We start from the raw sequence: 23,576 nt of genomic DNA on the forward strand, positions 1-23,576 counted from the left end.
ATCATAACAACAGCGATGACATCACCTATAGGCTTACTATTGGGCTAACATTGTCAGCTGTCCCTCCTCTACATTGAAGCCAGCGCTGGGAACCAATCATGTGACCAGAGCATGGGTAAGTATAGACATCTTTCCTTTCACAGGGTAGTTAGAATAGGCTTAGAATGGGGGGTTGGAGTAGATTTAGGTATAGTTAGGATTTGAATTGAATGCTGCTTTAAGTCAAATATTTTTTTTGTCATAACATTACCTTTAAAGTCTCCTAAAATGGTAGAAGTGTACAATATAAATGGTGTGATTCAGGTGGCTTTATGCTAGAAGAGCCAGTTCTACCAGAAGTTAAGGAGGTTAATCACATCAGCTTGATGTAATAAACTCACAGTGCACTAGGAATGAGCTTGGGTGAGGTTCAAGCCCAAGTTCATCTGAACCTGGAAATTAGCTGTAATTACTGGACCAATGAGTTTTGGGCAGGAGATTCCCTTCCCCACAACTGCATATGTATAAAAGGGGTGGGAATGCTCATGATATCAGTGGCCCAATATGGCCATGTGCCCACATCTGCACATTAGCTGTGAAGTGGGGACTCCCCCCCCGCAGCTCATTGGCCCAGTAATAACAGCTAACCTCCAGGTTCAGGTGATCTTGGGTTTAGACTGAAATCAAGCTCATCACTACCATGCACGTGTTGGTGTGTTTTGGTGCCATGCAATTAAAATAGCAGCATAATAATAATAATAGACATTAGACAGAAATAAAAATTAGACTATTAGTTTTGTATAAAAACATACAACTACATTTACAATGTACCTCTACAAAACACTTGAGTGAAAACATGCATGTTTTCCTGGAAAAAAAGCAGCATGACCCAGCCTGCACAATCCTAACTGTAACCACCTGGTGCACTTTCAGTGTTCTAATGAGTAAAGTCACATTTTAAAGTTAGTTAAACTCTTATGCAGGCCATACATGGGTCGAATTCCAAACAAATTTTCTTTCAAAAAACAGAAACTTTGTGCATTTTGTGATCCGCTGGTGCCACCACTGATTTCAAAATGTGACCAACCAAGTCTTAAATTTCACCTAATGTTGCTACAGAAAATAATCATTTTGTGGCCGGGAATCTTCTTTTCTTTCCGGGAATTTTCTTTTCTTGCACTCATGCACATTTCTTTTTCGAATGTATTTCTCACATGATTCTCCCATTATTGATTAGAAAATCTTTGGTTTTTAAAAAAAATTTCAACATGCTGATAGCTGAAATTCGATGGCCGCACGAAAATTGTCCGTTGCTGCGACTCACTAATGGTGCGAAATTCAAACAAAAATTCTTAGATAAGATTTTCGGAATTTTTCACCAAAATTTAAATCCCTATTGCAGGGGATGCCAAAAATGTTACTTGTATCTCAAAGCAGATATCTGCCAAAATCCTTGATCCTATCACACAAGCAGGAAATTACATTTCTTGGTGGCATTCTGTATACCAACTGGCTGCCATACTGCATTGAATGTTTCCATATTTTTAGAAAATTCCAGAGGCTTCAGATTGAAATGGAATTGTAAGTGGAATCCCCCTTTAAAAAATAAGAATCTGCTGACCATAGCGACCAGATATTAGTTCTCATGTGCCTTTTGAAGGATAGAAAATGAAAGTTGTAGATTATCCTGGTAGACTAGCAAACAAATTTGTTGGGGTAGAATGGTGGATCCAAATCCCCACTGTGCTCTGCAGAGATAATACTACAGTGGGGATGGAAAGTATTCAGACCCCTTTAAATTTTTCACTCTTGGTTATATTGCAGCCATTTGCTAAAATCATTTAAGTTCATTTTTTTTCCTCATTAATGTACACACAGCACACCATATTGACAGATAAACACAGAATTGTTGACATTTTTGCAGATTTATTAAAAAAGAAAAACTGAAATATCACATGGTCCTAAGTATTCAGACCCTTTGCTCAGTATTTAGTAGAAGCACCCTTTTGATCTAATACAGCCATGAGTCTTTTTGGGAAAGATGCAACAAGTTTTTCACACCTGGATTTGGGGATCCTCTGCCATTCCTCCTTGCAGATCCTCTCCAGTTCTGTCAGGTTGGATGGTAAACGTTGGTGGACAGCCATTTTTAGGTCTCTCCATAGATGCTTAATTGGGTTTAAGTCAGGGCTCTGGCTGGGCCATTCAAGAACAGTCAGGGAGTTGTTGTGAAGCCACTCCTTCGTTATTTTAGCTGTGTGGGTCATTGTCTTGTTGGAAGGTAAACCTTTGGCCCAGTCTGAGGTCCTGAGCACTCTGGAGAAGGTTTTCATCCAGGATATCCCTGTATTTAGCCGCATTCATCTTTCCCTCGATTGCAACCAGTCGTCCTGTCCCTGCAGCTGAAAAACACCCCCACAGCATGATGCTGCCACCACCATGCTTCACTGTTGGGACTGTATTGGACAGGTGATGAGCAGTGCCTGGTTTTCTCCACACATAGCGCTTAGAATTAAGGCCAAAAGGTTCTATCTTGCTCTCATCAGACCAAAGAATCTTATTTCTCACTATTTTGGAGTCCTTCAGGTGTTTTTTTAGCAAACTCCATGCGGGCTTTCATGTGTCTTGCACTGAGGAGAGGCTTCCGTCGGGCCACTCTGCCATAAAGCCCTGACTGGAGGAGGGCTGCAGTGATGGTTGACTTTCTACAACTTTCTACCATCTCCCGACTGCATCTCTGGAGCTCAGCCACAGTGATCTTTGGGTTCTTCTTTACCTCACTCACCAAGGCTCTTCTCCCCCGATAGCTCAGTTTGGCTTGACGGCCAGCTCTAGGAAGGGTTCTGGTCGTCCCAAACGTCTTCCATTTAAGGATCATGGAAGCCACTGTGCTCTTAGGAACCTTAAGTGCAGCAGAAATTTTTTCGTAACCTTGGCCAGATCTGTGCCTTGCCACAATTCTGTCTCTGAGCTCTTCAGGCAGTTCCTTTGACCTCATGATTCTCATTTGCTCTGACATGCACTGAGCTGTAAGGTCTTATATAGACAGGTGTGTGGCTTTCCTAATCAAGTTCAATCAGTATAATAAAACACAGCTGGACTCAAATGAAGGTGTAGAACCATCTCAAGGATGATCAGAAGAAATGGACAGCACCTGAGTTAAATATATGAGTGTCACAGCAAAGGGTCTGAATACTTAGGACCATGTGATATTTCAGTTTTTTTTTTTTTTTTTTTTTTTTTTAATAAATCTGCAAAAATGTCAACAATTCTATGTTTTTCTGTCAATATGGTTTGCTGTGTGTACATTAATGAGGAAAAAAATGAACTTAAATGATTTTAGCAAATGGCTCCAATATAACAAAGAGTGAAAAATTTAAGGGGGTCTGAATACTTTCCGTCCCCACTGTATATGCTATTATGATTCCCTACCTCTATAATGTTCATTTGTTGGATTCAAAAAATAACTTTTCATAAGTCTGGTTACTGTCAAATGAATTATTGGAATCTCAGCTGAAGGGAAGTGCAGGTGGCATTGGCCTTGGTATACATTTTAAAAAAAAATCTGATTCAGAACATAAATAAAATGCCATTGGTAGCATTATATATACTGTTTCCACAATCTATCACACTAGGTATGGTAATGGTAATGTGGGGTAAAGCTCCCCCTTTCCTTACCCTGCACCTTCAAGAGGGGATTTTACCCCTATTCATGTTAACGCTATTTAAGTGATCTTTGTAAAATAGCAAGGGGATGCAATGTTAGCTGAATGTCCTTATTTTATGACCCTAACTTGTTGACTAGCTGGAGTTTATCCCATGGGAATCCAGCGCCTTAAAGACTCACTGGTGATAATTGCAAGGTTTTACGTACGAAGCTGAAATGGAGAGCAGCGTTCATCTTTAGGTGTGAGTAACAGCCAGGGAATACTGTCATGTATGGTGACAGCCTCTCCTGCCTTTGGCATTTTGACATCCTGCCAGAGCAGTTATGCACAGTGACAACCCTCCATAGCTCATAAGAGAAAAGTATAATGGTTTTGAAAGTTTGAAGCCTGCTTTGTACCATTTTTCTATATATATATATATATATATATATATATATATATATATATATATTAAAAAAAAAACTTACGCTACAAGGTATATTCACTGTGTGCGCAAAGCATTCTAGATGTTCTAGTAAAAATCCCAGCAATGCCTGCATGTTTGATGGCACCCTGTGACTAATAACTAATACAGACAGTCCCTCTGGCTTAAGCTATAGCTGTACTGACCTATATGTAGTTGAACTGGCACAAGAATACTAACAAAATTACCGCAGAAACTCAAAAGTTTGCATAACAAAGAGTCCTGGGAACCCCAAAACGTAGGGCATTCTATTATGTAAACTCTCATTTGGGGTAGGGGGTCTTCAAACTACAGTCTGGTTAGAAAGTTTATTTAGAACACAACTAGGATCAGTGGCATATCCTGTACTGTAGTGTAGTTGTAAAGGCTCAAGGTTTCTTATCTTCATGCATTCTATGCATGAAGATAAAAAAACCTTCTGTGTGCAGCAGCAGACCCCACAGCTTTGCTAATACTTACCTGAGCCCCAGCTCGATCCAGTGTTGTGCACGAGAGCCTCAGCTGTCCCAGGTCTCTCCCTCCTCATTGGCTGAGACAGCAGCAGGCGCCACTGGCTCCCACTACTGTCAATCACAACCAGTGAGCCAATGAGGTGAGAGTAAGGGGCTGGGCCGAGCCATGTGGCTGTGTGTGAATGGACACACAGAGCAGCAGCTCAGGAGCGAGCCTGCTCAGGTGCCCCCACAACAATCTGCTTGTTGTGGGGGCACATGACAAAAGGGAGGGGTCAGGAGCATTGGTGGGGGCCCAAGAAGAGGAGGTTGAAACATGTAAGTATAACATGCTTGTTATATATAAAAAAGAAAAAAAGAAAAAAAAAGGCGCCTTTACAATCACTTTAAGCAGCCCATAGACTATTCTATATTCTTTCTTCATGCAGTGTTGATGGGGGAATGCTCTCGCAGCACTATGGTATTCTGCCGAGAAGGGGTGCGGGGAGCCTTCTCCGCTGCCAGAGTACAATGATTACTGCTAGTGGCTATAGCCCCTGGCAGTAATCACAAGAAGAGAAATTCGACAGGCTGGTTGTACCCAAGACAATCGATGGATCGCCTTGGGTACAATCACCCTGAGCATGCATGGATCAAAATTTGTCCGGTTCCGACTAAACTGACTACATTTTAATCAATGTATGGCCGGCTTTAGGCTCATTGCACAGATTAAGGATTCAGATCAGTCAATCTCCGCTTCTGATGGGGACCCTAATGTCAGGGAGGACTCTGATAAGTAAGGGGGGCTCTAAAATGATGGAGTACTTCCAATGTCAAAGGGAGACTTTGTTGGGGTACCTAATGTATGGTAGAACTCTGATAGGGACATTGATGTAAGGAGGGATTTTTATAAGTAAGGCGGGCTCTGAAATGATGGGGGACTTCTGATGTGAAAGGGAGACTTTGATAGAGACCCTAATGTATGGTAGAACTATGATAGGGACCCTGATGTAAAAAGGGGGCTCTGAAATGATGGGGGATTTCTGATGTGAAAGGGGAACTCTGATGGGAAGGGAGTCTCTGAAGTGATGGGGAAGCTTCTGGTGTGAAGGGAGACTTCTGATGTGATGGGGGGCTTCTGAAATGAAGTTATTTCTTGGAGCTGAGCTTGTTTATTCATTCATTAAAAGTTTCAGGCCGCATTTGTAAAATAAACAATATGGCCCTCACACTGAAAATTTTGGAGACCCATGATCTAGGAAATCAATGTTTGCCTTCCTCAACCCTTGTAATTGGTCTAAAAAAAGTGATGGACAAACTTTCTGACCAATAATGTGGAATTGGGGTGGGGTAAAATTCTGACGTTTTAGATGAAGCTGAGATTTGTAATAATGGAATGCCTTAAATTTTGAGTTTCGTGTGGCACTTATGTGAGTGCCTGCGGCACCACCATGAAGCCATGGTGCATTAAGACCAGTATCGCCTCTTTTTCCCTCCACTAGTTAAAAGTAGGGATGTGTCTCTTCTGTGGTGTATGTAGCCTGATGTCCCTTTTTACCGGTTTTGGGCTGATCTCCAGTTAACGGATTTTAATTGGGCACCATTAGTTCTCCTCTTGCCTCCTCTGCCAAATTAGTGAGCACGCATGATCTCATGATGCTTCCCCTCTCCAACATAAATATGTTTATACAGTTTTATTTTAATCATCAGATTTGCAAATCATATATGCACTGTGAGCCTGTGGGGAGAAGAAACCATGCATACTAGTAGATAAAGCAGATAGTTGACAGAATGGCAAGCTTTCAGTACATACTTTTTGATTTAGGATCCGTGCCTCCTGTTGCACCTGCATATATTTATTATTTATTTATTATTTTTATATATATATATATATATATATATATATATATATATATATATATATATATATATATATATATACACATATATATAGACTTTACCAAAGTGAATATCTGCCTAGCCATAGGCAACCCCCCCATGTGGTGAAGATTTTGCCTGCCAACACAATGCCTATAGGCACTGGATATTGGGGAAGTGGGCCGAGGAGAAGCTATTCCTCACCATAATGTAGTATAGGCATACTGGTAGTGCCCTGGGTGATAAAACAAAACATATGTGTTGGCAGTTTTTGCTACCACCTGCCTGATAATAATTTGTTCTACTTATTTTCCTACAGGTTGACATAAAGTCAATTTTACAATTCTTCCTTCCAGGAATCAGATTCTTTATTAATTGGCATACAAGTTATTTTTAATGAGTGAGCTCAATACACCAAAACATAAAACACTTCAGTTTCCCAGAACCATACTCACATTTCCCCGTTCGAATATATTTCTACCAATTAATAAACAGGCGCACTTTTGTTAGTCTTGGTGTCCCTAGTGGCGTTGGCAATATAACTGTTTACATATGTCCTTGAAATATAAAATGTGCGGCCAGTTGGGGCATCCAATTAAATAAGAAATCTTGATATATGAATTATAGTGAGACGCCAGGAGGTTAACTAAACTAGGTCAGGCATAAAAGAGCCGGTTTTCCAGAGGTTAGCCGTGCATGTGCACTGGGTCATTCTCATTTCACTTCTCTGAGCAGCGAGACAAGTAAATGTGGTCACAGGCATAGAAAACAAAAGTTCCCATGTGGAAACACCGCTATAACAAGATGTTAGGATGTCTAATTTCCAAGTAGCTATTCAGCTCATTGCATTCACATTCTTATGGCTTGTTTTTGTTTTTTAACTGCAAATGCTCAGAAATGTTCACTTTCTAATATTTGTTCTGCAACTTAATTGCTGCTGTTTATTTCTAGCTCTGGAACATACACAAAGTGGTGCATAACAAATGGTAAAACTATAGAAGCTTCAGTGTATACAGTTGTGCTCATAAAGTTTGCATACCCTTGCAGAATTGGTAATATACAGTATGTACCATTTTTAAAGAAAACACGAGTGAGCAGGCAAAACACAGTTCTTTTATTTCTTATGGGATTCATATTCTGTAGCTGTAGGTCATAACAGAATGGCACAATCATAAAACAAAACCTGGAAACAAGTAAACAAATGAAATGACCCCTGTTCAAAAGTCTGCATACCCCAAGTTCTTAATACCGTGTATTGCCCCCCTTTAGCATCAATGACAGCATGCAGTCTTTTGTAATAGATGTCTATGAGGCCCCAAATTCTTGCAGGCGGTATAGCTGCCCATCTTGGCAAAATGCCCCCAGGTCATGCAAAGTCTTTGGTCGGGTTACATAAACTCCACATTTGAGATCTCCCCAGAGTGGCTTGATGATATTAAGTTCAGGAAACTGTGATGGTCACTCCAGGACCTTCACTTTTTTCTGCTGTAACAACTAAAGGGTCTACTTGGCCTTTGTGGTCATTGTCAAGCTGGAAAGTTCAAGAGTGTCCCATGCATAGCTTTTGTGCAGAAGAATGCCAATTGTCTGCCAGTATTTAATGATGACATGCTGCATTCATCTTGGCAACAATTTTCACAAGATTCCCAGTGCCTTTAGAGCTCACACACCCCATAACACCAGTGAGCCTCCACCATGCTTCACAGTGGGGATGGTATTCACTATAGGCCTTGTTGACCCCTCTCCAAACCTAGCACTTATGGTTGTGACCATAAGCTCTATTTTGGTCTCATCCCTCCAGATTATGGTGTGTCAGAAGCTGTAAGGCGTAACAAGGTGTTGTCAGGCATATTGTAACCGGACTTTTTTGTGGTATTGGTGCAGTAAAGGCTTCTTTCTGGCAACTTGACCATGCAGCTCATTTTTGTTCAAGTATTGTGCTCCTTGAAACAACCACACTGTCTTTTTCCAGAGCAGCCTATATTTCTCCTGAGGTTACCTGTGGTTTTTTTCTGATCTTGGTTGAAATCAAGAGATCTCTGAATTTTTCACTTCTTAACTACATTTTTTGCTATATGCTTACTTTGACAATTGCATGGTCATGCAACGCTCTACACAAACGACATTTATGTTTTGTTTTTTTTCCCCACAAATAGAGCTTTCTTTTGGTGGTATTTGATCACCATTGGGTTTTCTATTTTTTGTGCTATAAACAAGAAAATACTGACAATTTTGGAAAAAATGTTTTACTTTCTGAAATAAAACATATCCAATAAAATATTTTAAAAATTAAACTTCTTCATAAATTTAGGCCAATATGTTTTCTGCTACATATCTTTGGGAAAAAATAAAAATAAAAGTTATAGATTCTACAAACTATGGTATATATGCTGAAATTTTTTTTATACTAGTAATCAATGACTTATAGCGGGACCGCGATATTGCAATCTGACACTGACAGACACCTTTTGGGGACCAGTGACATTAATACAATAATCAGTGCTAAACATATGCACTATCACGGTACTAATGACACTGGCAGGGAAGAGGTTAAACATCTACAGAACGGTGAGCAAAGTGTTCAATGTGTGCCTAACCAGTGTTTTTGTGTGTACAGTATGGTGATTTCACTAAGCGACGTGCTGGATTTTAGCCCTGCTTTGCAGGGAAACCAAATCCAGCACATCCCCACTAACAGTTCAGAGCTCTGCATTGTTTACATGTTTACTGAGCTCCATCCAGTGTGTCTCCTCACTGGTCAGCGGGGCCCGGCAGTCATCTATTGGCCGGCACCCGCTGATCAGCTTCTGCTGTGACTAATCACAGCAGAAGCGCAGTGCCCCCTACCCAGAAGCGCAGAATCACGTATACTGTATATACGTGATTCTGCACAGAGCGCCCACCTTGTAGCAGTAAAACTACAACAGGATGGTCGGCAACTGGTTATTAAGTGATTTAACAGTACAGAATGGCATATTCAATGCTTTGGATGTCTTTTTATATTTTTTCCATCTTTAAGTTCCATTACCTTGTTACGCAGGTCTTTTGACAGTTCTTTTCTGCTCCCCATGGCTCAGTATCTAGCCTGCTCAGTGCATCCAGGTGAGAGCTAACAAACTCATTGACTATCTATACACAGACACTAATTGTAATTTAAAAGCCACAGATGTGGGAAATTAACCTTTATTTGCCATTTTAACCTGTGCGTGTCTATAACAAGGCAAAAATTTGCAGGGTATGTAAACTTTTAAACAGGACCATTTTAGGTGATTTCTGTTATCATTATGATTTAAAAAGGAGCCAAACAACTATGCTATAAATGGCTTCATATGATCACTATCCCTAAATAAAAGTTTTTGGGCATGATAAATCATATTTTAAATCTCAATGCCAAAATGTAATGATTTCTGCCAGGGTATGCAAACTTTTGAGCACAACTGTATAAAAGCCATTCTGTATTTATAGAATGTTCAGATGTACTGTAACTTACTATGCAACTTTTCAATAGAAAACATCAAATACAACTAATAATTATTCACCCTCAATATTTCATACGGATTTAGCTGACAATTATACTATATGTTAACTGCTTGTAATGTATGTAGTGAATACTATATGTATTGTACTATGGGGAGCCAGGGATCACCAGCCAGCTGTTTGTAAAAGTATGTTGAACTTTATTGTTCTTTCAAAACTGAGCAAACAAAACATTCTTCTTCAGCAAAGTAAATATAAACAGTCCATAGTTCTGGCATATTGAAATAATACAGTGGCTCCCCACCAGTATACCAGTCCCACGCCTGGGTGTAAGGTTCCCCTCTGCTTTAGGGTACAAGAAAGGATGCAGGAGCTCAGCAAACAATTAGTCACAAGACATTGTATGGTTTCTCACAGCTGTGAATTGCTTCACTCTACCTCACAAATAGGTGCTGACCCTTTCCTGTTTTCTGACCTCCCCTGCAGCCAGGTTAACCCTTTCAGAACCAAAGTCCATGTAATCGTGAGAGCTAATCAATCCTGACAGGACTGTAAATCAGTCCTCTCCTCTCCAACTGGTCTACAACGGAATCCCTCACCCTGCATGAGAGAGAACCTCCTGTGTACTCAAAAATATCTCATCGTTCCTCTTAAAAGGACCACAAGCAAATAACTAGGAAACATACCTCCCTTTCTGGACCCATCCCTGGCATCCTGTACAATGTCAAAATTAAGAGACATATTGCATGTTGTCAGCGCTATTGAGATTTGGGCGTTCCTCCTCTTCTATGGGCTTTCCAGCACTTCATGTTGTATTCTTCTATGTACACTATAATACCCACAAATCCAACAAGGAACGTGGCACCCCCTCCACCTCCATAATGACCATTGCAGGTGTGCAGACCCAGGAACCTCACAAAAGTGACCTTACCAAAGAAGTCCCCAAGAAATTGTTAGGTGGTTTAATGCTTCAGAAACCTACCAAAAACTAAAATATCAGTTGGACTGGGTTGACAGAGCCTTGAATTTATTTAAAATAAGTTCAAAGCGAGAGGTTTGTCACCAAAAGATACTGTAGTCCAAATAACAGGTTATATGTCATTTTACCTCAAGCTTTGTGCAGATTTTTAGGTTAAGCAGGGAGCCAATTACAAAACCTGGGGAAGAAAGTTCTCGGAGGTCCTGCTGCATACATAATACTATGCCATGGCAGCAAAGTAGAGAAATGCTGTTTTTTCAAAAGGGGAAGTATACTGTATTTTCAGTAAGGTTGTATCAATTTCTTTTTGCATTTTTTTCATATTTTTTTCCATGTTGTTTTCACATGCTCAGTCTTGCATATTTTTGCTAATCTTTTTAAAGAGGAACTTTAGTTTTTTTTATTTTAGTTGGCAGTTACAAATACTGTAGCTACTGACTTTTAAATATTAGGCACTTACTGGTGCCTAGAGTCCAGCGCTGTCTTTGAGTAGCTAGTTCTGCCATCTTGGATACAGGAGTTGGCTGTGGCTTCCTGAGGAGCCACAGCCAGCATCCCACTGTGTTTGCATGATCTTGTGCACAGGAAATGGTCCTAAAGCCTATATTGTCAAAAGTATTGGGACACCTACCTTTACACGCACATGAACTTTGATGGCATCCCAGTCTTAGTCCGTAGGGTTCAATATTGAGTTGGTCCACCTGTTGCAGCTATAACAGCTTCAACTCTTCTGGGAAGGCTGTCCACAAGGTTTAGAAGTGTGTCTGTGGGAATGTTTGACCATTCTTCCAGTAGCACATTTGTGAGGTCAGGCACTGATGTTGGATGAGAAGGCCTGGCTCGCAGTCTCTGCTCTAATGCATCCAAAAGATGTCCTATTGGGTTGAAGTCAGGACTTTGTGCAGGCCAGTCAAGTTCCTTCTTGGGATCCTCCAGGCCTTCTCGCCCAACATCAGTGCATGACCTCACATATGCGCTTCTGGAAGAATGGTCAAACATTCCCATAAACACACTCCTAAACCTTGTGGACAGCCTTCCCAGAAGAATTGAAACTGTTATAGATGCAAAGGGTGGGTCAACCCAATATTGAACCATATGGACTAAGACTGGGATGCCATTAAAGTTCATGAGCCTGTAAAGGCAGGCGTCCCAATACTTTTGACAATATAGTGTATGATGTGTCAGAGGATGCAGTGGGAGGGGAGAGGGTGGGGCAAGGGATGGAGGTTGTGGAAGTGGGAGTAGGTACTAATAAAATAAAACATTTTGAGCAACGTTCTGCTTTAATGAAGAGATTTTTAGCTCAGTCACTGCCTAAAAGATTCAACTCTGCCTAGAGCTGGCTATACAATAGTAGAATTTCATCCAACATTTTTCATTTTTAGAATATTAGTTTGATTTTCTAATCGTTAGTGGGGTCAAATTAACATTTGTTTTCAACTGCAGTGACAAGAAAATTCAAAGGAGTGGGAGGAATTTTTTTTTCTTGAATTAAATCATTTTTAACAGTAAATGTGCTTTTCACTCAATAAGGTCAATTCGTTCCAAAAACCAGATGAAATTCTAAAGTACTTTCAAATGATAAAATGTACTGAGAATTTTCATATGAATGTTTGTACAAATTTTACTAACGTATGGCTAGCTGAACAACTCTTGCTAAAAGAGATCAGTCACTAAAGAAGTGCATTATTTTTAGTGAGTCACCTGACTTGCATTGCAAAGGCAAAACCACTATGTAGAAAAATGAAAGAGTGAAAGAAAATGCAAAAAAAATAAAAAAATGCAATGTACATACATTAAGGTCCATATATATTTGGACACAGGCACAATTTTCTTACTTTTGGCTCTGTATGCCACAAGAATAAAACTAAAACCAAACAATCCAAATTAATTTGAAGTGCAGACTTTCAGCTTTAATTCAAAAGGTTGAACATATATACAGTACCTCACAAAAGTGAGTACACCCCTCACATTATTGTAAATATGTTATTATATCTTTTCATGTAACAACACTGAAGAAATTACACTTTGCTACAATGTAAAGTAGTGAGTGTACAGCTTGTATAACAGTGTAAATTTTCTGTCCCCTCAAAATAACTCAACACACAGCCATTAATGTCTAAACCTCTGGCAACAAAAGTGAGTACACCCCTAAGTGAAAATGTCCAACTTGGGCCCAATTAGCCATTTTCCCTCCCCGATGTCACGTGACTCGTTAGTGTTACAAGGTCTCAGGTGTAAATGGGGAGCAGGTGTGGTAAATTTGGTGTTATTGCTCTCACTCTCTCAAACTGGTCACTGGAAGTTCAACATGGCATGTCATGGCAAAGAACTCTCTGAGTATCCGAAAAAAAGAATTGTTGCTCTACATAAAGATGGCCTAGGCTATAAGAAGATTGCCAAGACCCTGAAACTGAGCTACAGCACAGTGGCCAAGACCATACAGCGGTTTAACATTTCAGGTTCCACTCAGAACAGGCCTCGCCATGATCGACCAAAGAAGTTGAGTGCACATGCTCAGCATCCTATCCAGAAGTTGTCTTTGGGAAATAGACGTATGAGTGCTTCCAGCATTGCTGCAGAGGTTTAAGGGGTGGGGGGTCAGCCTGTCAGTGCTCAGACCATATGCCGCACACTGCATCAAATTGGTCTGCATGGCTGTCGTCCCAGAAGGAAGCCTCTTCTAACAATGCACAAGAATGCCCGCAAACAGTTTGCTGAAGACAAGCAGACTAAGGACATGGATTACTGGAACCATGTCCTGTGGTCTGATGAGACCAAGATAAACTTATTTGGTTCAGATGGTGTCGAGTGTGTGTGGCGCCAACCAGGTGAGGAGTACAAAGAAAAGTGTGTCTTGCCTATAGTCAAGCATGGAGGTGGGAGTGTCATGGTCTGGGGCTACATGAGTGCTTCCGGCACTGGGGAACTACAGTTCATTGAGGGAACCATGAATGCCAACATGTACTGTGACATACTGAAGCAGAGCATGATCCCCCTCCTTTCAGACACTGGGCCACGGGGCAGTGTTCCAACATGATAACGACCCCAAACACACCTCCAAAACAACTACTGCCTTGCTAAAGAAGCTGAGGGTAAAGGTGATGGACTGGCCAAGCAAGTCTCCAGACCTAAACCCTATTGAGCATCTGTGGGGCATCCTCAAATGGAAGGTGGAGGAGCGCAAGGTCTCTAATATCTACCAGCTCCGTGATGTCATCATGGAGGAGTGGAAGAGAAGTGAAGCTCTGGTGAACTCCATGTCCAAGAGGGTTAAGGCAGTGCTGGAAAATAATGGTGGCCACACAAAATATTAACAATTTGGGCCCAATTTGGACATTTTCACTTAGGGGTGTACTCACTTTTGTTGCCAGCAGTTTAGACAATAATGGCTGTGTGTTGAGTTATTTTGAGGGGGGAGCAAATTTACACTGTTATACAAGCTGTACACTCACTACTTTACATTGTAGCAAAGTGTAATTTCAGTATTGTCACATGAAAAGATATAATAAAATATTTACACAAATGTGAGGGGTGTACCCACTTTTGTGAGATACTGTATCAAGTACAAATTTTAGGAACTGCAACCATTTTTATACACAGTCCCCCATTTTCAGGGGGTCAAATGTAATTGGACAAAATGAATATAATCATAAATAAAATGTTCATTTTTATTATTTTGTTGAGAATCCTTTACTGGCAATGACTGCCTGAAGTCTGGAACCCATGGACATTACCAAAGACTGGGTTTCAGCTTTCTGATGCTTTGCCAGGCTCTAACTGCAGCTGTCTTTAGTTGTTCTTTGTTTGTGGGTCTTTCTGCCTTTAGTTTTGCCTTCAGCAAGTGAAATGCGTGCTCAGTTGGGTTAAGATCAGGTGATTGACTCGGCCATTGCAGAATATTCCACTTATTTTCCTTTAAATACTCCTGGGTTGTTTTTGCAGTGTGTTTTGGATCATTGTCCATCTGTACTGTGAAGCGCCATCCAATCAACTTTGCTGCATGTGGCTGAATCTGGGCTGACAGTATATCTCTAAACACTGCAGAAGTCATCCGGCTGCTTCTGTCTTCTGTCACATCATCAATAAACACCAATGACCCAGTGCCACTGGAAGCCATGCATGCCCATGCAATCACACTGCCTCCACCATGTTTTACTGTGTTGACTTGGACCTGTCAAGAGTCCTGCTCTCTGCTATGGGGAGATCGGATGAAAACAGACCGTCTGTCCGTTTTCATCTGATCCACCAGACAGCTGGAAAATAGGGTCACCATCCGTCTGCATTTGGCAAGCAGGATCGGATCGGATAGCGGCGGATGTCAGCGGACATATCACAGCTGACATCCCCTGCCCCATGAGGGTGAATGCAGCGTCCGATCAGGTCCGCCTAAAAAACTGACCTGATCAGAAAGCCTGTGTGAAAGGGGCTTTACTCCGATTTGGATGTACATACCATCAAATTAAACCCGAGAGTGTGCACTTTCAGCCCGTATTCATTATATAACTATAGCTTGAATATATTTTGGTAAATAGCTGAAAAAATGTAAAATTGTGCCTGTGTCTAAATATATAAGGACCTAACTGTATATCATTCAAACATTAATATGAATTAATATGAATTGATAAAGTGATTTACATTGAGCTAATGTCTTCATAACTAAAATAATGTATTTACTTATTACAAGCATTTACTATAAAGTGTGGACAATTTAGGATGCTTTACTGTGCACAGTATATAGAACTCTGTAAGGGCTCGTTCACATGGGGTGCTTTACTGCTGGCCCTGTGCAGGTCTGTGCTTTCTCAGCACAGGGATGCACAAGTAATGTGTGCATCCCTGTGTCAGTGTCCCATTCATTTCTATTGGGACACGCGGTTGCACAGACACAATCACTGTGTCCTAACATGACATGCGGCATACAGGGTGTGTTCAGGGACCCGCACTCACCCGCATGTCATATTAGGACATAGTGTCTGTGCAGTCGCAATAGAAATGAATGGGACACTGGCATGGGGATGTCCACAACACTTGTGCATCCCCATGCTGGGAAAACAATGACCTGCACAGTGCCCGCAGTAAAGCACCCCATGTGAAAGAGCCCTTACTCAGAGTTTTACATAATGTACATTCACATTATTGAAAAAAAACATATTCTCTTTAAGACCAAAACACATAAATACTGTGTCTTTGATAAAACACACAATGTCTGTTCCCCTTCCCTAAAATCTTTATTTAACTGAAAAAAATCAGCACATTATCAAAATGAAGCAAAACTGTACATATAGGTTTTTCTTTGCAAATTGCAGCAATATAAAATATTAAACATAGTGAATTACATTTCACTCTCGTGTATAATAAAAATCTGAATACCTCCACAAGGAGAAGTGGATATAACCGCTTACCTGCCTGCTCCAAAGCCACCATTGTGGACTGTTCAATTAAATCTCTTTCTATAAAGACTCTGAAGTCCTCGCTGTAAACACTGAGGTCTGGAAGCTGGAATGTATAAATGGGCATCTCTAGGGGAAAGGGATCACTGCTGCATTCATTGGCCACATGCAGACGAGCCAGGGACACAATGGCTGAACTGGCATGAGATATGCCTCTCGACAGTCTTTTTTCTACATGCAAGAAACAGAAAAGGAAAAACACAGAACTTATTAAAAGCCATAATCCACTTCATAACAAAAAAATATTGTAAATATATTGCCCGGCACTTAAGAAAAAAAAGACACAGCTTTTGCTGCAAGCATAATTTTCAATCCGTGATGTCCGTTCATGGACTAGATGGCGCTCCTTTTCCACGTTGAATTACACCCGGTGTTATTTAACCCACTTCCTGTGAGCCCACAGTCCTGCTACAAAGAATGGTGCTCACATGTCATTACACGAGTGCAGCTCTGTGCAGGAATAATGACCACCCACTGATTTCACTGGAGAAGAAGACGAAGGACTCAATGTCATATGACCATTCAGAACCTGGATTCAAAGTGGTTGTAAACCTTCGATTTTTTTAAATAAAAATAACAAACATGTCTATACTTACCTGCTCTGTGCAATCGTTTTGGACAGCGCAGCCCCAATCCTCTTCTCCTGGGGTCCCCTGCCGGTGCTCCAGGCCCCTCCTCCTCACTGGCGGCCCAGGGAAAGCTGCTTTGCCTGGGTGTACCTATGTGGGCTCGCTCCTGGGTCTTGCTGCTGAATCCATTGGCACAGGCAGTGGGACTCGGCCTCACCCCCCGCGTCACAGGATTTAATTGACAGCAGTGGTTTTTCACTTTAATGCATAGAATGAATTAAGGTGAAAAACCTTGAGGCTTTAGAACCTCTTTAAAGCTGAACTAAACTGTTTCTGAGCACCACAAACTGAAAACGCTATTTCATGAATTTTTATAGAGGACTCTTACCGTCCTCCACTCATTTTTTTTTTTACTTTCTAAAAACCTGCTTACTGTGTGTATATATATATATATATATATATATATATATATATATATATATCTATAGAATATATGTGAGTTAGGGGTCTTAGATTGTTCTGACGAACTGTCCTGACAAAGTTTCGGTGGGTGGAACGAAACATGTTGACGTAGGGACGAGCCCCCGACTCCCTGAGCCACAGCATGCCCTATCAGGATCAATCATCCAACACCTGACTTTCCGGAGCTCTAACCGAGTGGATACCGAGTGTGACGCCAGCTGGAGCTGCCATAGTACTTGTCTGTTTCTGACCTGGGTGTGGAGTCCCTGCATGCTGTGTGCGACCCGCACTACAAGAGGAAAAGCGTGCACGCTGACATCCCTACAGGAGGAAGGCAGATTGCTGAACCAAGGGCAGTGAGTACAAGAGACCCCCACCGTACTTTGTATAGGTCATTTTGGCTGCATGATTGTGTAGGGGAATGGTTACCCACATGGTATGGGAACCCCCTCTGTAGCAGGCCAGACCAGAGCCACCTTCTGGGAGTCCATATGATCTTTCACAGCCCAGATTATAGGAATGTTGCCATGAGTATGTCTGATGTGCTTTTCCATTTCCATATCTGGCAGCTGCAGCATACTCCGCTTGGGTGAATCACCTCCTCCCCTAGCAGTAATCATTTCCATTGACTGCCACACAGAAGCAAGAGCCACGGCTCTTTACAGCATCTTTTCTTGACCCCCAGACTCTGTCAAAATCAACAGACCCTAATTGGGTCAGAGACACTGAGTTATGACTATTTATGATTGCTTCAGGGCACACTTCTGTAGATGGTTATTGGTGCAGTGCTTATGAGTGGATTTATGGTATCTTTGCTAGGGACGAGTTCTGCCAGCATTGGCCCTGCATCTTTTTTCTAGCACCTCATTCACCCACCGAGGTTTTAAGGTGAGGTGCTGGACTCACCAAGGCCTCTGTGGGCAGAAATTGGGCTGGTACTATAGGTGGCTTTACAGGGAGGATAGGGGGCTTTTTGTGGGTGGGAATGTCCCAGCTCCCACTGGAGGACTGTTCCTTCCCATCCTTGATAAGGATTATCTTGGGACGAGTACTGGGAGGGACTGATCAAGGGAGGTTTACATGCAGGGTGGGGAAGTACCTATAATAAAATAAATACATTTCATACACCTTTGTGATGCAATCCACATTATTCAGTGTAAAAAAAAAAAGTGGAAATATCTTTTCAGCGGTTCTAAAGCGGTCAAGAGACACACATACAGTACTCACCTATATGGCTACAGTATCGGTGTAATGCTGCAATTGTCCCATCGGCTCTAACACTGAGAACTGAGCAATCCAATGACTGCTAATTGCTCAGTTCTTGGTCCACTCTAAATCAGTGACGGCTGGTCCATAAGGGGCGCAGGCCCCTAATCTCCATGCGGGGCGCCGGACGCATACATTCCTACAAGCTTTTTTTTTTTTTTGAAGCACATGATTAGAGCCCTGAGGCTCTAATTGGCTTCAAAAAGGTTGGGCCTGGGGCGCACTGTGCCCACCCACTTGTGAAATTAGCGAATCAACATTTGCTATTGTCTTCCTGCTTCTCCTCCAGACCAATCAGGACAGGAAGCGGGTCTTAAGACCGGATTGGCCGGGAGGAGAAGGCAGGGAAGCCACCTGCGACTTGGATGGGGTAGGTGTGGACCTGGTGGGGGGGGATGGGGGTTGGTTGTTTGCCGCCCCTCTCAAAAAAATTGAGGACCAGTTGCAACTGCTCTAAATAGGGACTGTTAATCACCAGCTCCCTGCTCCTTCAGCGCTCACTGAGGCGCCAGGGTGTGGAGAGGGCAGGAGCAGCGTGCCGAGAGGCTGAGGCAGCTGTCAGTCAGTTGTCTGGGTAGATCCTGACATTAAAGTTGGGATCCTTTTAGAGTCTGGACCGGCTCTGTGATGTTAACTGATTTTGGGACACAAAGAACACAAGTGAACTCCTGTGACACACGTGAGAAGTATGACCAAAAAAGCTTTGGCCATACTTCTATTTTAAAGCAAAAGAATGCTGCCATCAACCAATAAATGACATTTTATTTTTTACGACTTTTTTTTTTTTTTTTAACACATTTTATTCTGTTATTTTACAAATAAAAACTGAATACATGACAAAGATTTCCAGATCCTCATCTAAAGGATTGATAAGGGATAGGCAACTGTGTAACACTGTGTGTTATTCATTTTGTGTTTAAAAATGCAGCTTGAGCTATTGAGGTCAGTAAATAAAAAGGCTAGGGAGAGCTTTGTTTATTTTTTAAAAAAAAGATAACAAACATGCCTATACTTAGCTGCTCTGTGATCCTCTTCGTCTGGGGTCCCCCACCGGCACTCCAGGACCCTCCTCTTCATCGGGTGCCCCCAGTGAAAGCCAATTTTCCCTGGGGGCACTGGTGTGTGCTCGCTCCCAAGTCCAGCTGCTGCATCATTGCACCCGTGTCATTGGATTTGATTGACAGCAGCGGGAGCCTATCGCTCCCGCTGCTATCAATCTGTCCAATGAGGAAAGAGACAGTGGCAGGAGCCACTGCGCTTGTGCACATCGCTGGATTGGATGGGCTCAGCTAAGGAAAATGGGGGGTCTAGGGCGAAGCTGCAGCACAGAAGGTTTTTCACCTTAATGCAAAGAATGCATTCATTTAAAAAAAACCTTACATTTTTAGAACCACTTTAAACATACTTATCAGTTAAAAGATCAGCTCACCCTTTGCCCTGGCAGCTACTTGCAAGCTCTGTATTGTTGAAAACCATTTAAACAAAGTTTTAAAAAACAAAGAACAGAATGCATTGAATTGCGTAAGATATCACTTCAGTACACACCAACAAATATTTCTAGATGCACTACAATAAAAATCAAGATTTACAAACATCAATGCACAATATGCCTGTTACTTACTCTTACATGAAAATTCCTATGGACTTGTTGCAGGTCCATTGCACATTGATGACTGTAAGCGAATTGTGATTTAAAATATAAATATATTTTTTTTCAGGTGATCCCGACAATCTGGCACACTCTTTTTTTTTAAGTCTTAAAACACATAACCTTACAGCTAAAAAATATAAAAATAAAAGTATTAACCACTTCCCTCCCAAGGCCGTCATATGACGTCCTGGACTATAAGTGGGTATATCTGAATGATGCCTGCAGGTGTATACATTTTTTTCTGTTGGCGATTCCCTGTAAAGTAAAAACAATCATAGCGGCTTGATTGTCTTTACAGGCGGCCCTCCCGCCGCCCTCGGATGCTTCTACTGGCTAGTCACTTCCGGCCTCAGCAGATGAACACTGCCCTGTTTTAAGCTGGAAATCGTTTTGTTTTTTTTTTTTGATCGCAGGCTTTCCAGCCTAGAGGAGAGATGTGGGGTCTAAAGAGCAGCTGTCATGCACTATTCCTATTACAAGGGATTTTTACATTCCTTGTAATAGGAATAAAAGTGATCACAATTTTTTTTTTTAAAGGGAAAGTGTAAAAAAATGAAATTAAAAATAAAATTAAACAATAAAAAAAAAAAAAAATGAAAGCGCCCCTGTCCCTGCGTGCTCACAAGCAGAAGCGAACACATACATACGTCATCCCTGCATATAAACAGCATTTAAACCACACATGTGAGGTATCGTTGCGAACATTAGAGCGAGTGCAATAATTCTAGCCTAAGACTTCCTCTGTAACGTAAACAGGTAACCTAAAAACATTTTTAAAGCGTCACCTATGGAGATTTTTAAGTACCAAAGTTTGGCACCATTCCAAAAGTGTGCGCAATTTTAAAGTGTGACATGTTAGGTATCTATTTTCTCAGCCTAATATCATATTTCACATTATTAGATCCTGCTGACCTTAAGGCCCCTTTCACACGTGCGGATCCGTGTTGATCCGACCCATGAACATCCGCTTGCTCAGCGGGATTGCTCCGTTGATACCCGCTGAGTTGGCAGATGACAGGGCGGTCCCTGCACACTGTGCAGGGACCGCCCTGTCAGATCTCCGCTCTTCCCTATGGGGGATTGGATGAACACGGACCGCCTGCCCGTGTTTATCCGATCCGCTCTGCAGATGGATAGAAAAATAGGATTTTCCTCCGTCTGCAGAATCGGACAATAGCGGGGCCGAATGATATCGGGTGTCAGCGGATGTTCATCCGCTGACACCCGCTAACCCATAGGGATGCATGTATGTCCGTATTTCATCCGAAAACAGATGGATGAAATACGGACATACGGTCCGCACGTGTGAAAGGGGCCTAAGTGGTTAAAAGACAAACAAAATCCCCCCCTATCTCTAATTCCTTTATAGCATCAGGCTCTCTTTAATGTATATGTAAATGTATATTGAAATGTCTTGGGTAGCGCAGATCTTATAAAAGCATAAAAGAAGCTTGTCAAGATGGAAAAATGGAAATTGTAAACTCGATCTTGTTACTCATATCCTTACTTCACTATTTAGTGATCCCCAGGCTTGGAACAAGCAGGCAGCCAGGGAAGTCGGAACACCTAACCTGTATATAAAGTGATAAAAAATGTTGTCAAGGACAGCTTCCATATATCCACCCTAACCAGTTCCCTTTAATAGGTAGCAAAGTAAACAGAATGCTAAATATACAATCCTCTGTGTGATCACCATAAATTACTTTAAAAAAGCCACTGTACCTTGAGCAATTTCATCCTGTCTTTGGAGGTTGGGTCTGTCGATCTTGTTGATATGCTGGGTGATTTCTCTGTCCTGCTGCTTATAGTATTTGCCTTCATTAAACACTTGAGGCAAATTTGCTGTGTGCACCTGCCGTAGTTGTTCATAGTCACTTAGAGCAGCTGTGAGGTCCCAGTTCTTTCCTGACAAGCAGAAACGTTCGACAAGCTGATTAACAACTATACAGCAAGTGACAACATGGGCAGCAGTTAAAGAGACAGCTTGTGGCCTTTATTCATTTTCATTGTAATAGCATTAGTACAATATTTCACAAGCAAAGAAATAATTTAGCATTTATATGGGTTGTAAAGACTAGTGACAAGCACATGTTTGGTCTGGACCTAAAAGAAATCAGTCACTCCCGCCCACTGACACCTTAAGAATATGTTACCCCAACCTTTCATATTCCTGATTTGTCCCCGTCGTACCATGTACGTGTGTTAAAGTGTTACTAAACCCAGGACCCTGCATTCACTATATCTGGTCTCCAACAGTACACAGAACATGGAAACGCGATTATCTTAGTAAATATAAACTACTAAATACCTTTTCTCATCAGCAGCATATAGCAGTCCTGTGACTTCTATCAGTGTCTGGTTAAAGCTTGTAGGAGGAGTTTTCATACTGCACTGAGCTGTCCTATTAGGATCCAGGACCCCTGACCCTCTATCTGGACAGTGCTGATTGGCCCTGTGCTGATCACATGCACTCTCCCAAGAATAAAAAATTCTCTAGCAATACACATCAAACTGAGCATGTGCAGCCTGACTCCACTAACTCTGTCTTATCCAGACCTGTTTTGGAGTCAGTGGAAGAAGGGGTGGATCAGAGAAGACAGGATCAAACAGCCTTTTCACACAATGCAGAAGATTAACCCCTTAGGTTCCACAGTGAGTATAACAAGCAGTATAACAAGTATAACAAGGTGGTCTCAGAGGGGGGCATTGATAGTTTCAAGAAACTATTAGATAAGCACCTGAACGACCGCAACATACAGGGATATACAATGTAATACTGACATATAATCACACACATAGGTTGGACTTGATGGACTTGTGTCTTTTTTCAACCTCACCTACTATGTAACAAGCATGCTTTACTGCATATACAGACTTATTTTTACTTTTGTGGGTTTAGTAATACAAAAGTATCTTGTTCTCTTTGTATTGCTTCAATTGGGTGAAATACCTGGTGATCCTGCCAGTCCCCAGCTTTGCTATTTCAAACTGACCACGATAGGCCTGAGAGCATATCCATCCCAGTGTGGTCAGATTTCTGGGGTGTACTGAGAGAACAGCCTGCCTGTCCTCCAACGGTAAGACTTGTGCTGACACCCCACCCCTGCACAGCTATTCACTGGGAAGATCAGTGTTCTGTTGCTTCTCCACCAACACCTCTCTAAGCCCCTAATGCAGCTGAGAACAGAGATTATAGGAATAAAAAGGTATTTATAATTGTGTGTATACATGTATATACAGTAAATACACAATGTTTTGTCTTGCATTTCTATTTTAAACTGAATGGTTTGTTTTACAAGG

At 41.6% G+C, this 23,576-nt stretch overlaps 1 protein-coding gene across 3 annotated transcripts in view; it reads right to left on the reverse strand.

The window, feature by feature from the left end:
* Nucleotides 1-23,576, reverse strand: part of OTUD7A (OTU deubiquitinase 7A) — a 408,641-nt gene that overhangs the window by 95,495 nt on the left and 289,570 nt on the right. For all 3 annotated transcript variants that reach the window (XM_073618877.1, XM_073618876.1, XM_073618878.1), the window contains 2 exons: nucleotides 21,999-22,181; nucleotides 16,281-16,499 (listed from right to left, as the gene is read on the reverse strand). In XM_073618877.1, coding sequence (XP_073474978.1) covers nucleotides 16,281-16,499; nucleotides 21,999-22,181 — 402 coding nt within the window. The remainder of the gene's footprint in view (nucleotides 1-16,280; nucleotides 16,500-21,998; nucleotides 22,182-23,576) is intronic.

The sequence above is a fragment of the Aquarana catesbeiana genome, linkage group LG03 (assembly GCF_042186555.1).
Source record: "Aquarana catesbeiana isolate 2022-GZ linkage group LG03, ASM4218655v1, whole genome shotgun sequence".
In the NCBI taxonomy this organism is placed as follows: domain Eukaryota; kingdom Metazoa; phylum Chordata; class Amphibia; order Anura; family Ranidae; genus Aquarana; species Aquarana catesbeiana.